General features: G+C 31.7%; 4 protein-coding genes across 10 annotated transcripts in view; 2 read left to right on the top strand and 2 right to left on the bottom strand.

Moving 5' to 3' along the window:
* LOC105147776 (uncharacterized) overlaps window positions 1-859 on the bottom strand; it is a 36,291-nt gene extending 35,432 nt beyond the window's left edge. For both annotated transcript variants that reach the window (XR_015548318.1, XM_087416232.1), the window contains exon 1: window positions 727-859. The gene's annotated coding sequence lies outside the window, so the exon portion shown is untranslated. The remainder of the gene's footprint in view (window positions 1-726) is intronic.
* Window positions 609-5,429, top strand: Rnft2 (ring finger protein, transmembrane 2). 2 transcript variants are annotated; one of them, XM_087416235.1, is made up of 6 exons: window positions 609-1,009; window positions 1,137-1,303; window positions 2,754-3,000; window positions 3,784-4,476; window positions 4,561-4,776; window positions 5,106-5,429. In XM_087416235.1, exons 3-6 carry the CDS (start codon window positions 2,761-2,763, stop codon window positions 5,337-5,339), a joined length of 1,383 nt encoding a protein of 460 aa, XP_087272361.1. In that variant the 5' UTR covers window positions 609-1,009; window positions 1,137-1,303; window positions 2,754-2,760; the 3' UTR covers window positions 5,340-5,429. The 2 variants fall into 2 exon arrangements, with proteins under 2 accessions (XP_087272361.1, XP_011057325.1); XM_011059023.2 differs by lacking the exon at window positions 1,137-1,303 and having other exon boundaries at window positions 611-1,009.
* Window positions 5,430-5,850: 421 nt separating this feature from the next.
* Window positions 5,851-11,783, bottom strand: LOC105147771 (mediator of RNA polymerase II transcription subunit 25). Of its 2 annotated transcripts, none has more exons than XM_087416226.1 (15): window positions 11,510-11,783; window positions 10,998-11,122; window positions 10,756-10,801; window positions 10,543-10,667; window positions 10,184-10,403; window positions 9,493-10,096; window positions 9,071-9,357; window positions 8,665-8,843; window positions 8,432-8,594; window positions 8,120-8,308; window positions 7,860-8,042; window positions 7,586-7,771; window positions 7,444-7,503; window positions 7,254-7,373; window positions 5,851-6,999 (listed from the first exon to the last, which is right to left on the bottom strand). In XM_087416226.1, exons 2-15 carry the CDS (start codon window positions 11,117-11,119, stop codon window positions 6,850-6,852), a joined length of 2,634 nt encoding a protein of 877 aa, XP_087272352.1. In that variant the 5' UTR covers window positions 11,120-11,122; window positions 11,510-11,783; the 3' UTR covers window positions 5,851-6,849. The 2 variants fall into 2 exon arrangements, with proteins under 2 accessions (XP_087272352.1, XP_011057324.2); XM_011059022.2 differs by having other exon boundaries at window positions 11,595-11,783.
* Window positions 11,724-14,652, top strand: LOC105147770 (uncharacterized). Of its 4 annotated transcripts, none has more exons than XM_087416237.1 (3): window positions 12,456-12,542; window positions 13,008-13,133; window positions 13,925-14,652. In XM_087416237.1, the coding sequence occupies exons 2-3, from the start codon at window positions 13,125-13,127 to the stop codon at window positions 14,420-14,422; spliced, it is 507 nt and encodes a 168-aa protein (XP_087272363.1). In that variant the 5' UTR covers window positions 12,456-12,542; window positions 13,008-13,124; the 3' UTR covers window positions 14,423-14,652. The 4 variants fall into 4 exon arrangements, with proteins under 4 accessions (XP_011057323.1, XP_087272363.1, XP_011057322.1 ...); XM_011059020.2 differs by lacking the exon at window positions 12,456-12,542 and adding an exon at window positions 12,588-12,882; XM_011059021.2 differs by lacking the exons at window positions 12,456-12,542; window positions 13,008-13,133 and adding an exon at window positions 11,724-11,861.
* Window positions 14,653-14,717: the final 65 nt, after the last annotated feature.

The following is a 14,717-nucleotide window of genomic DNA, read 5'->3' as shown; positions in this document are numbered from 1 at the left end:
ATTGTTTTAAAAATGTCATTTGAAATTACACATAATTCGAGGTAGAACACAGAAATCATAGTAATATCCTAATTACATCATCATGATCTGTATTTGTCATATTTACTCAAGAAACACACAAGTCAACAAAAAATCGTAATTAACTTTCATGGCGTCAAAATAAAATCATTTTAACTTTCTTTTGACGTAGATATAAGTTTATTTTTAGTATCAAATAATCTATATCATAATCTATATCTATGATATTATGGCTCTTAATTTATGACTCTGCGTTTTACCTGGAATTATATAAATGTAATATATGTAAATATATAATATTTACCTTCAAAATAGATGACTTGGACAGAGAGAGAAAATTGCATTTTTTTAATTATCTATTACTGCGAGATTTTTAAAATTAAAAATATGTACACACATGTTACCACAAAGTCGCCAAAGCATTTTAGAGACACGTGCCGACTTCTATACGTCAATCTCAGTACTTCCGTAATACGCGCGTAAATGCGGTGGTAATGCAGGTTTCTCGTTTCAGTGCCGACGCAAATAAAAAATATATGACAAAATAACAGAAACGGTATCTAATGGGGCTACTCCCCGATTCCCTCTCGATAAGACGGGGACTTTAGGGGCATGCTCGAGTACCGTCGTTAATCCAAAGAAAGAAGAACTCGTCTCAAAAGGACATGGAAGGGGACGTTATCGCGAGATACATCAGGAAATACTTACATTCAAACGCGTGGATCGTTTTCAATACGCGTGCTCGAGCAAGGTCCAATCGACGTCGTACAGATAATCGCGTGTAGAATGGCGTGATACGACGTGTACTCGTGCTTCGAAATTATGACAGATAGAACTGACGGAAGGTCACCGACGTGAACGCTCCAAAGAAATCCGAGTTGCGCAAACCAGAATTCCGTGTCGTTTTCGCAAACCGAGAACTGTACAGCTGAAGAAATGAGAATCTCTCGACGATCGTAGCAGAATTTGCGTGATTACAATCTTTCGCAAGGTATATCTATAGAATTATATGTTCATCTCGGAAATCATTGAAAACAAAAGGATCGACGTATATTCTTTATGATTTTTCTCTTTACATGTTACGATATTTATTCGATATTTTGTTGGAAATATACCAGCGATATATGTGATATAAAAGCGAATGTTTAATTAGAGATATATCAATTTTGATGAAACCGAACTCGACAACTTTTGGCGTAAAAGTAGAGGATTGAATGATAAAAATCGCGATAATGATTAAGGCATGACATCCAGCTGACAATGGTGACATCAGACATGTCTGAAGGTTAGAAAATCTGTTGTACCGACATGGGTATTATAAAAATAACACGAAATATGAAATCTAGTGCAACTCAAGCAGACTAAGTCATTATGATATCAAAATGATGTCATAATAATTCCAAAATGATCGTTAAAATTATTTTTCAATCATTTCCGTTTCATTTTAATGTCATTTGACTTTATCGTGTGACTTGTTTTGCTCAGAGAAAGTTTATAAGATTTCTGAAGAAATAAAATTAAATTTAATATAAAATTCAGTAAAAATCTATACAATAGAGCAATCCTCAATCAACAATGCATAATCTATAGAATATTGCTACATAGATTGAATAAGAAATTCTGTAAAAATAACAAAAAAATAAAGCCAGTTATAAGTTTTGAAAGAAGATTTATGTCTGTTTCTTATCAGTGTAATTTAATTTCAATCTCGATTCAATTAACTTTTTAATTCCAGAAAAAGGTGAAAAGTAATTAATTAAATCAAAATTAAAGTTAATCTACATTGATAGAAACGAGTATTATAGAGCCATATTTGTATAGAAAGGATAGAAATCCACAATTTAAATACAAATACGATAATAATAACAATCTTGCTGTTCGCTAAAAGCAAGAAAAGAAATCTGAGAGTTTATTATGGTTCTTGAAACTTAATAATTACATAAGTGAGCAAATTTACAAAATATTTATAACTTTATTGGTCAACACCTAGTGAATTTGTTTATTTTTATAACTCACTTCGTTTTAAAAAAACGTAATAAGCCTGTTTTTTTTAACTGCAAGGAGTTCAGTTAAAAAGAATATATTTAGATACTTTTCTTTAAAAGTGCAACTCTAAAATGAATTTTTAACTTTTCGCAAAGCTTCATACATCTGTTTTCTCCGCACAGTGAGATCATTATTAAATATATTAGGTCATTTAAAAAGTATCCGCGGTTTTTTGTTCAATGTTTGAATGAAAAAAACCGCGGATACTTTTTAAATGATCCAATATAATATAATTATATGCAAGATTTCATATTTTGCGTATTACTTTTAGTCACGTGTTCGTACATATATTTCGTCGGTACAACAGATTTCTTAATTTTGTTAAACATTCTGAAATACGTCAATTTTAACAGTTAATTAATGATTTTATTATTTTGACTTTTCAAGCCTTCGTTCTTACGCAAAGAAGCATTGAACAAACATTTCATCAAAAACTAAACAGTGTCCTAAAAAATCAAGTAGTGTTCTAAATAAGATATTTACTAATACATATGCTATTTTAAGTTAATAATGTACATTATATTACGCAACATTCTATATTGCTTTGTTTATATTGATATTAAAAACATCTTACGAAAATATCGCACGTTATACGTATAACGACGTAATAAGGGGACTTAACAGATTATTGAACGTTGATATCATATATCCACAAATTGATAAAAATGTTTGAATATAAAAATGTTTAGATAAAACATGGCTGAGAATAGACCGACAGAAGAGACGACAAGCGGACCCAATTGTGACCCAACGATGCCACTTATATCAACATCGAATGAAAATAGACAAGTTCAGGACTCGCCAAGTAGTACTAGGTACACATTGGCGAGTATAAGCCCTGAAACGGCATTTAACTTTGGTGTCAGAACGGCAGAACGTTCAAGAATATTCGCGGGAAACATCTCCTCCACTATTCGTCCTCTTATACAGGCAGCGGTATGTAACATCAGGATTGTCAATATTAATCCTTCGCAATAGGGGTCTTTGAGAAACACAGCAAATTTTTTATTATTCCGGATTATATGTATAAAAATCTGAAAAAATAATCTGATATACTTCTTTGATGAATTTTACCATCATAAATAGTCGAATTGTATTTTACAGATTTATTTTTTATAGATTAAAATTTATTTGCTAAGGAGAATCAAACAAAGCTAATGAGAGTACAGCGCAGTTAATAGTGCACAAAGAAGTCACAAAAAAACTGTTTTAATACATATTTATTGTGAAAATATGATCGCTTTACAATTAATTGAACGTTTCGATTCTATGTGGAATCATCCTCGGCACACAATTCGATACAAATTTTTCTTACTATGTTCATTCTCAATGTGTCAAGATTGAGTTACTAACAAATTACCAAATTTGAACGCATAAATCTAAAAACAGACCAAGAATACATCTTGAAGCTTAAGATTACATTTAATCAGCATCAATTTAAATTTATGTAATAAGATTAAGAATATATTATAAAATATGCTTTCAGCATTCGCACGTATAAAAAAAAGTTTTTATATGATCTTTTTGTGGACTATTAACCGTGGACTATTAATTCTCATTACTTGTTTGATTCTCCTTTGTTTTTAATTTTGAGAGTCCATTTTTTAATTTATGTTTGTTAAAATGCACAATCAAAATATTGATGGTGTTTAAAAAACCCAATTGCCGACGTAAGTTTCAAAGGAACATATTTAGTCAATCATTTTCTTTTTGTCACAGCCTAACTTATCGTTGACGTCGCTCCTAGCCATTCATGGACTCCGGAATCAAGTCCATCCAGTTGCGTTACCAAGCGATAGCTACGTAATCAATTTAGAGGATCCTGTAAATGATACCAATTCTCATGATGAATCTGTGCACAATCACCACCATCACCATCATCATCATCACATAGCATCAACAATGCCAAACAATTTTTCAAATAACACGCATGAAACCGCGAATGAAGTAGTCGAAAACCACAATAATAATGCCTCGGAAAATACCGTCAATGGCAACGTCCAGATAGGTCCAGAAGCTCGGGCAATGCTGAAACAACTTCAACAATACGTTCCTTTTGTAACCATTCTTCTCGCCAAGGGTCTCTATGATCATCGAGCCGGAATAATCACGTTTGTTGTACTACTTATTACGTTCTTTCACGCTAATAATGGTCTCAAACGTGAAATCGCTAAACAGCACAACCGGAGTTGGTCATTGCTCATGCTGATTCTATGCTACATCACTGCGTGCATTGTGTTCGTCGTATACACGTTTAATTTGTACACTCTCGTTCCCTATGCTGAACCACTCACGATCTGGGAATTACTTTGTTACGTCACAGTGATGGACTTCTTCCTTAAACTCATCACTATCATTTGCAAAGTTCTTTTGACTTGTCTACCGGTACGATTACTGGCATTCCAGAATCGGGTAAATATTCATTCATTATTTCAATTTGTGTTGGATATTATATAACATAGATGATATATAAGATAGAAATGAATAAAATTTCAGGGAAAATATTATCTTATGGTAGAAGCGACGTCGCAACTTTATCGATGCGTCGCACCTGTTCAGCCGTGGTTATACTATCTGCTTGAAACGTATCAAGGTCAAGAGAAAATCGTGGGAATTTTCTTCTCGATAATGTATACAATGAGCAAGGGTAACGATCTGCTGTCACGTCTAAAACTATTTCGCACCGCTGCGTGGAAACTATTCCAAAATGTGGTACGCATAATCTTTACACATGAATATATCTCTCCGTCTACAATTTAGGTCTTTTTACACAAGCAAAATTTTATTCTCAAATTTCTCCGAAATAAAAGAGAACGAAGTTCGATTCCTCCTAAAATAATCGAGAAAACAATTTGATAATGTAATAGAGATTAAATTAGAGATTAAATTTTTTCATATTTTTTAAAAATCTGGAAAACGAACTTAGATTGGGCATAAAAAAACCCAGATTGTAAACGGAAGGAAATATGATTATGAATTGAAGCTTAAAATTGTCACACTATAACAATAATATTGTGTAATAATGTCTTTCTTATATATAGAGTCTTGGAGTATCTCCATCGAAGGAACAACTGATTGCATCCGGCGGTATATGTGCCATTTGCCATGAAGAATATACTACACCAGTTAAACTTCATTGTAAACATATTTTTTGTGAGACATGCGTCTCGACCTGGCTCGACAGAGAACGATCGTGTCCTCTGTGTCGCGCCTCCATCACGGATGATCCAATTTATCGGGATGGCCATACAACACACTTCATTCAATTGTATTAATTCCGTCAATTATCATCTCTTTAGAGATAATAATTTTTTGTACAGTTTTTTATTATTAGGTAAAAAAAGTAAGAGGTTCTGTTACAGCAACCATGTTTTCCATTATTTATCGTAATTGAATAATCCTCAAACTTTTATATCTTCTGAGTTATTTTATGAAACGAAATATAATAATATTGAAATAATATACTATTTTTTAATAAAACTAAATGCATTGGTAAGGTGCTTAGATTGAAACATTGTACACGTTTGGACATGTAAAATATGATGTATATAAATGGTCATATTTAGGAATTTTACCGCTAATTTGAAGGAAACCGTGATAGGAAAGGCCAAGAACTTTTTTTTTATTTTTTTACAAAAATTTTGTATGGGTAATATAAGAAGCATTTAAATAGATTAACTAAATTAGATAAATTGAAATTTAGACTTATTTAGTCCTTCTTTAATAAACTCATTTTTTAAATAAATATTATATATATATATATAATATTAAATAATATATAATGTATATGTATATTATATTTTATTGCATATATGTGTATATTTTATTTTAGTATTATTACATAAACAAATATATTATAAAATATAATATTAAATATAATGTTATTACTTGTTAAAAATTGCAACTTCAAAGCGTGTAACTTGCTATTTATATCGTTATTCATAAAACTATTTAGAATTTTTCCGGAATTTTTCAAGGTATGTGTTACTAAACATTGCTCATAAAATTGTTTATAGTTAGCAATTTCTTTATTATATAATTTAAATTAAATCATTCCGAATAAATGTGAATAATTACATTAAAGAGAAACTTAATTTCTCTAGAATCAAATCTTGAATTGATTCGAAAATAGAGAGAAGCTATTGTATTTTGCAGAAGTTAAATCAAGCAACAATAATCCGGATCATAAGAAAAAATGAATGGAAAAGAATTGCTATAAGCTTTTCAATTTCTACAAAGCAGTCCATGACCACCTAATAATTAAGAAAATATAAACCACTCGACATTTCGAATATGACAACAGTAACAAGTAGAGATCCTATTAACAATGTAATTAAAGAAGATTAAAAAAATTTGTAACGAATTGAAAGAAAACGAAGAATATTCCATTAATCTGGAGTTTGTTAATAAAGCTTTAAAAGTTAAAAAGCATTTCTAGGGAGAGAGGGAGGGGAGGGAAGGCTACGTAACAACAAAAGGAGAAAGCGCATCTAATATTAATGTTGCCAAAAATATCCAGAAATTTTTCAACAAATAGTTGAAAAACGTGGACACCTTGATTTATAACTTTATATACGTATTTTGGGCATGTATTTCTTCCTATGTACAAGTATTATTTATTCTCATAAATATATAAAATTAAAATTATTATGCTCTCCTATATTTCCTTTTACTTATGCATGGATACGTGCAAGTGCACACATGGCGAGTGTGCATGTATACTAATATACTACATAGTAAAATTAAAAAAAATAAAATTAAGAAGAAAACTCTTACTTGCGATGCTTAACCAAGAAAGTCATAATTCGACACATCTTCGAACTGCTGATTTTGTGCATTACCGGGAGCCATTGGTCTCGTTGCTATTTGCCCTCTCGGACCTACCATTTGCTGTTGTACTCCGAATACTTGCCGAACGCTATATTGAGGTTGCGGCTGTAACATTAATTGCAATTTATATTATAAATGTTTGTTTTACATATCTTTATTTTTGTCATATCTATAATATTAGGTGTTGGAATTAATTCGTAGCGTTTTTTAATGAAAGAATGTTATTTATTTCACATGAGCATTAAAAAATACATTAATGAAAGTACTTCCCATCACTTGTAAAACGCTACGAATTAATTCCAACACCTAATATTAATACAAATACAGCTCAGTTTTTTCAAGTTATCATAAATTCTCACCTGTTGTAATAAATGTCTGAGACCAAGATTGTTAGTGGAGACTGGACGCATCAATCGTTGAGAGTTCGCCTGTTGATTAGCCATTGCGGCCGGATTGAGGCCTCTCTGTGCTTGTTGCGCCTGTACATGCGTGAAAATAATTGTTTACGATACTAAAAATATATTTATTAATAAATTAAAACTCGTTTACCTCAAGTTGTTGCTTATACTGCATCTCTTGCTGTTGTGCCACTTCTAGGTTTTGTTGAATCTGGACAAAAAATATCGAAACCATAAAAATTTCTAATTTTAAATATTACTTTCTGTTAAATACAAAAAAAAAATATATTTACATTTACTTCCAATTGAGACTTATACTGTGCCTCTTGTTGTTGAGCAGCCTCTAACGTTTGTCTTAGATGTTGAATCTTTAGCAAATTTTGATGTCTGGCGATTTCTATATCATCATAAGGAGGTCTCTGTTGGCCAATCATGCCTCCGGCACCAGTATTTGCTTGTGGGCCATTAATTCCGCTATTCTGTAAACGCATGTAACATTTTCTAAATGTATCTAACCAGTATATAATTATTATTCTATTCTATAGAAATGCTAGCACATTGTATTACCTGCATATTCATTTGGGGACCGCTGGTCGAAGTTAAAGTTTGTGGAGGAGCGGTGGACACGACATTCTGTGTTATTTGACCACCTCCCATTGCCATCGTATTTGTTTGGGACATAAGAATACCCCCCTGTGTACCTGTAGTAGACATGGGTGCGGGAATCGTATTACCTGGTCCAGGATTAGCCTAACAAAGTTATAAGAGTTACTCTCTGATTATTTTCTTTTTATCAATTTCGCGTATAAGTAAATTTTATTACTTACCTGTCTTACAGAAGCGTTTTGAGACGTTTTCTGTTGTTGAATAACCTTGCGAAGACGATCTACAAAAGCTGTTTGATCGTTTGGAATAAAACCTAAATACGTTTTTTTGTCTGTAGTATACAAAAGTATAAGTACTTTTATTTCACAAGCTGGACTTGATGACGCAGAAGTGAAGTGAACACAGCCTGCCTGAAATATATTGAATTTTGAGTATTATTATAAACATTGTCGCAGATATATTATTCGTAGCATTTATTCGTGCAGCCAAAATAAAAAACACGTATATATGCATAGCATAATAAATACACTTACAAATCCAGCTGTCATCATTTTTGTTAAGGATTCTAATGCTTCACATGGCGTCGGATGAAATACAACAGATTTAGAATTCTTCAGATAAGTACCACCAATACTTCCTATCAATTGTTTCGGCATCAATTGCATTATCAATTTAGGCGGCCATGTATCTGCTTTCCTGAAAAGCAAATATCGTGTAAAATAAAAGTACGAAAAAGTTATGTTAACAGTGGAAAACAATCATTTACAATTCCGGATCTCCGTCTTTCGCATTAGCGGAAACTTGACACGGGACATGTCTCGTTTGCTTTTGCGCATCTGTTGGATTTTTGGCCTTTTCGATCCATTCTACGATTCCTTGCCAGATGTTTTGGCGCTCGCGCGGCACAAGTTGTTGATTTTGTACAGTACCAGTAGATACATTGCCCTGAAAAATTATAGAATCAATATTTTATTATTTATTTTTCACAATCCTTTGTGACTCAAGATAGCTTTTTCCCCGATTCACAGTGTTTAATAAACTATAAATTATATATTTTTATCTCATTCTAATTTTTACTTTATTCTATATACCACTCTATTGCAACGTTTTAATCCTTTATGCTTTTGTTTATTTATAAAGTTTATATAAATATAATAATGTAATTTGATTACTTGTGCCTGAGAGTGAGTAATCTGTTGCGTAATAGAAGATACTGAGACCGGTGCTTGCTGTGAAGCAGTAACAGTTTGTGAGACTTGAGTAGGTACAGACTGGCTAATACAAGAAGCAGTAAGCTGCGATCCTGGTTGACTGTGAGTCGGTTGAGCGGCCATAGACATGGTAGCCTGCTGAACATTTTGCTGTTGCAACTGCATCGTCAAGCGCAGTTGTTGCTGTTGCTGCGTGAGTTGCTGCTGTTGCTGTTGCTGATTAGCTGCCATAACATTATTGCCAGCCACTGTAAAATAATGTAGGTTATCTAGAACGTAAGTTATCTATAAATAAAATGTAAACTACAGAATTTTGTATGTCTAAACACAGCATAAAGAACAAAAGGTAAGATTAAAGACTGCAAATGTGTCAATGCTTTTACCATCTAATCGTTGATTAAACGCAGCTACATTAAGTCCTAACGATGAAGGCGGTTGTGTTAATTGTGCTATTAGCGCACTGCCTTGTGTATTTGCAGGCGCGGTTGCACCCGGTGCTATGAATGGTCGCATCCATCTGGGTCTTGTGGCTATGTTTACTCCCGGTGGATGATAATTTGGTGGTGCGGCTATCTGAGGATTGTAAGGCGGTCGGGCGGTATTCATTGGTGCCGCCATGGACGGCGTAACAGTTTGATGCACAGAGGTGATATTCTGAGGAGGGGCTTGGTTTCTGAAAGGAGGACCCTGTTGCTGATTTGGCGGAGCGATATTCTGCTGCACTTGATTAGTGTTAGGACTGTCGTTACTCTGCAGTGGACTTAAGGGTATTTGTGCAGCGGTAGCCGCGGTATTGTGAACATTACCACCCATTTGGGGACTGACTGGTCGTTCCTTTAAATTGTAATTTCGCAGAAGTACTAAATGCCGTGGATCCTTGGCGTAATTCTTTGTTTGCGAGGACTGTAAATCACCGCCAGCTTTTTCAAATAATTTATACAATGCCGGAATTTTTCTTGGTGATAATATAGAAATATTAATATTCCTCTGAAAAATTACACACACATATATATAGTATATACGCACATACATGATGATCACCTCCTTATTACGCATTTACATTTTGTCACTCACCTCTTGATAAATAGTAGCTAATTGTTCAATGGTATGACCAGCGAATTTGTAAGTTTCTTGAATCATGGTTTGATATGGGGGCGAATTACATATTAAAATACAATGTTTTTGTGAAGCTGTATTTGGCTCTCGTCTCAGCTGCAAGTCTTCAAAACATAATAATCCTGTTGCAAGACCTTCGCCTATGTTTGCAAAAGATTCTCCCTTTCCACCAACCATTCTAGATGAAATATTATTATTGATAAAATAAATTAATAAAAAGGATATACAATTTTTAAAATAGCAATGTTAATTATAAAAGGTTTATTTATGAAAAATATTATGATATTAGATATTATTAGATATTATGTGTTCTGTACTCAAGCTTGTCTAGAACCATCAGTAGCTTGTGAGGATTTGAATAAGGTCCTAGAGTCTCAGTGCACGGAGATGGTAAGCAATCAGCAGCGTGATAAACGACTATTCCATATAATGTCGTGCTGTTCTGTTAAAATTTCGATTGCAATAAAATAAATTGTAACTTAATTAATTTCCATAAATTAAGAAATATAACTGTATATTATATCATATACCTCAGCAACGTATTCCCTATCTTCTATGCCACCTTGACTAAAATATCTATAATAGATAAAGAAAAAACACAAAAATTGACAAACAGATTCTTATTGTGTACATAACATAGAAAGTTAGTATAATGCAGTTAATGCTTATAATAAAGTTGATATTTGCAATATATAAATGTAATCAAAGATAGGATTATTTTTAATTAATTTATGAAGTGATTTATAAATGTATGTTACATATTAAAACTTACTCCAATGTTGGAATAACATAATTTGTTTTAAGGTCATTAAGGTACGCGCCATTAACGGCTGTTCCTTCAATGACGAATATAACATCAGCTTGTATTCCATGTTCAGTTGGTCCTGTCACCATGTTCTAATACACAAGAATCTTGCTTAATTACTTAAATGCTATTTAATAAAATATATATAGAGTGTTCCGAATGTAAGTGACCAATTTTTTCCAAAATGAAGTAAGAACGAGCATATCTCTAAAATTATTTAGATATCATATCTTTAAAGAATTTTAGAGATAAGATTTTTTTTCTTATTAATTTATCGATCCCTTATACGCTTCCAAAGTTTGACTATTTAAATTCGGAACATCCCGTATATATAAAATCGCAAACTTTTTTCAAAGTTATTTTATTTAACTGTATTATTTATATTATGTAACTGATAAAAATAAAAGTTAAGATACTTGATTTTATGTATAGAATATTTCAATAAGATAAACTTAATAAAGATAAAATTAATTACATACATATTGAAGTTTCACAAGTTAATCTAACCTAGACACGCTCCTTCAAAATTATGTTACTTGAATTTTTCTTTCTTTACAAACTTACGTTCAATTAAAATTTACAAGTTCAGGCAAAAAATACGCTTGTTTGCCAACGCGTTTGTATGAATATGCGTATAAATCATATAAACAACTTTATCTTCTTTCTTTCTACGTTTACACACAGCTAAACTAAGTTAAACATAAAGCTCGTATCAGACTACTCGTCGGACCACGGTGGACAGGAGAGTGGAGACGGTGGAATAAACGGATCCTCATACGCGCAACAGCGCTTTGAAACCGAACGCTGATTAGTAAAAAACGAGTGATGGAGGTAAATTTTATTCCTACAGCCGACTTTTCATCAATAAAAAGGATAAAACAGAGAACCCAGACTCTTACAACGCGTAACACGTAATGCATAAGAAAACGTACCAAAATATCAAAGTCCTTCGTTTCCTTCTTTTTCGTGAAATAAAGAACTCTGATTGGTTAGATTTCTTATGCCTTATGTGTTATGCATTATGTAAAAGTCTGTGCTCCTCGCTTAAACGAAATGAACATCGAGTACCTATTTACTCGACTAGAAATTAAATATTTCGCATTGATATTTTTACATCATCTACATTATTTTTCTACTCTTATAATTAATATTCCAGAAATAGCTCGATTTACGTACTTCGAGCTTCAAAAAATAAAAAAATAAATTTAATTTTTTAAAAAATTAAAGCAAATAAAAAAGCAAATAAAATTTTAAGAAATAAAAGCACAAAAAACTAATTTAATAATAACAAATAATAGTCAACAAATTACTACCGATGAAAAATATACATAATTCATATAATATAATTATATTACATATATATATTATATATATAAATTATATATTGTATATTATTCATCTTTGTCTAATAATAGTATGGAAAAAAACCACAAAAACGTGAACATTATCCTATGAGGTTTATGGTACACAAAAAAGGTCGGGGTGTCCATTCTCAGATTTCTCTTTGATAGGGTAGTCCCGCACTTTTTTCTGCCAGATTTTTCATTTTATGTACAAACGCATCGAATAAGCCTAATTTTATCGAAATCAGAATAGAGGCAGTTTTCCTGGATAATTATAGTGTACCTTCCAACAAATGATATACAGCTAACACCGTGTAACGCACTTGATCATTACATCCTTGTTGTTTGCCAATGTTAAACAAAGATGAAATGATCACTGGTGTTGTACTGTGTCGCTTGTTGGAAGGCACACACCATGTATATTTAATCTCGTGCAATTTTGTGCTTTTGCCCGAATCATTCTGTTCATACGCGTCTGCCCGCTACTAATTGCTCAGCTGTTATGAAAGGTTTTTCATTGTTACGTAAACCGGCGCTGTCAGTTTCGAAATACCTGTAACAACTACGTTGTATATCGATCAAACTAAGTTCCTTCCCTATAATGACTAATGAAAGTAATATTTATGGGTACAAGGTATAAGTCCATTGAGGATGGCAGTCTCGCAACGACATTAGTATTAGAAACAATTCAGAGTGTACGAATTGTGGATAGGAGATATATTCATTTGTAACGTTTGCGAAGAATAAGTTGATGAGCATGGTAATTAGTTTGATTTTGATTTAACACATTTGTATTGCAATCTTTTTAATTCTATTCTTAAAATTATTTTAAATCGAAAATTTTGTCTAGCTTGCTAAAATATTAAAATTATTTTTATTTTGGTAGTTTGAGGAAACTGTACAATTTAATCATCTTACATGTATGCTCGTTTATTTTGAGGCTAACATTTTCAACAACTCTTAATAATTTTTTCAACAATTTTTCAATAATGAATTGAACTAGAGACCACTACATAGATAAGACTTGTTTCTGTCAATGTTAATTTTAAATCTTAGTTTAATTTACTCTTTATCTTTTTCTAGTTCTTAGAACTAGAAGAAAAAAACCTGGAGAACATAAACAGTAATATTTATGTTATAATTTCCTATTTAATAATATAATTATTATGTAATTATATAATTATATTGTACAACATATGTATTATGCCATTTATATTATTGAGTAGAAAATTATAATTATGTGATGTAATGCTATTGGTTCGTATTCTGTGGAAAGTAAGTTAAACTGAGATTAAGATTCATCTACATTGTTATTGACATAAATGAAATAGCATTAAAGATACAATCGAGCCTGGAACTTGTATTTAATAATACAAGTTCCAGGCTCGATTGTATCTTTAATGCTGTTTCACTTATGTCAATAATTGCCTAATATTTGTATGTGTATGAATTTTAAATATATCTTCCAATTATATAAATTTTGAGTCTCAATTGCTTTGGAACACAATTATGTCTACTGAATTATTTGATTAATTCTATTTTTTTCCATAGGCGTCCACATCGAAGAAACAAGCTCACAAGAAGAATATGATAAAATTTGAATTAACCGAAAAACAGAAATCTGACATAAAGGAAGCATTTGATCTATTCGATCCGGATGGCACCGGAAAAATTGGTATCAAGGATCTTAAAGTTGTTCTTAGAGCCTTAGGATATGAACCGACAGTGAAAGAGTTACAGACACTCGTAGCTGATATCACACCAGAATGTCCTAACTCGTTATCTTATGAAGAATTCATGAAAATAATGTTAATTAAAATGACAGATGTAGAAGAAAGCCAAAGCGAAATAATAAGGGCATTCCGACTTTTCGATGATGATAAAACAGGAAAAATATCCTTTAAAAATATCAAACGAGTTGCGATGGAATTGGAAGAAGAGTTGACTGATGAAGAAATATTTGATATGATCAATCAGGTAGATGAAGATGGCGATGGAGAAATATCATTAGAAGAATTTATAAAACTCTTTAAGAAGATGTCATGTTAACTTTGTATTAAGTTACATTCACATTTATGTCGAGTTAATGCAGAAACATAACGTATTTTTAAACTAATAATGTGTATTGTATTAATATATTCTAAATGGAAGACTGATATCTCAATATGATTATCTTTTACTTGTTAGTATACTTGTCAATGATATTTTTATAAACTTTTATTTATTTAGATGTTTAATGTGCCACGAGTGTGTAAAAATAAATAACATTAACTATTCTATGTATGTTAACATTTAATTTGTTGTTTTCAAATCCCATACAGTCCAATTTCAAAAATTTATAATA

This window comes from Acromyrmex echinatior, chromosome 19, assembly GCF_024713525.1.
Source record: "Acromyrmex echinatior isolate Ae372 chromosome 19, ASM2471352v2, whole genome shotgun sequence".
In the NCBI taxonomy this organism is placed as follows: Eukaryota; Metazoa; Arthropoda; class Insecta; order Hymenoptera; family Formicidae; genus Acromyrmex; species Acromyrmex echinatior.
The sequence above is the reverse complement of the archived record's forward strand: the minus strand, read 5'-3'. Positions and strand labels throughout refer to the sequence as shown.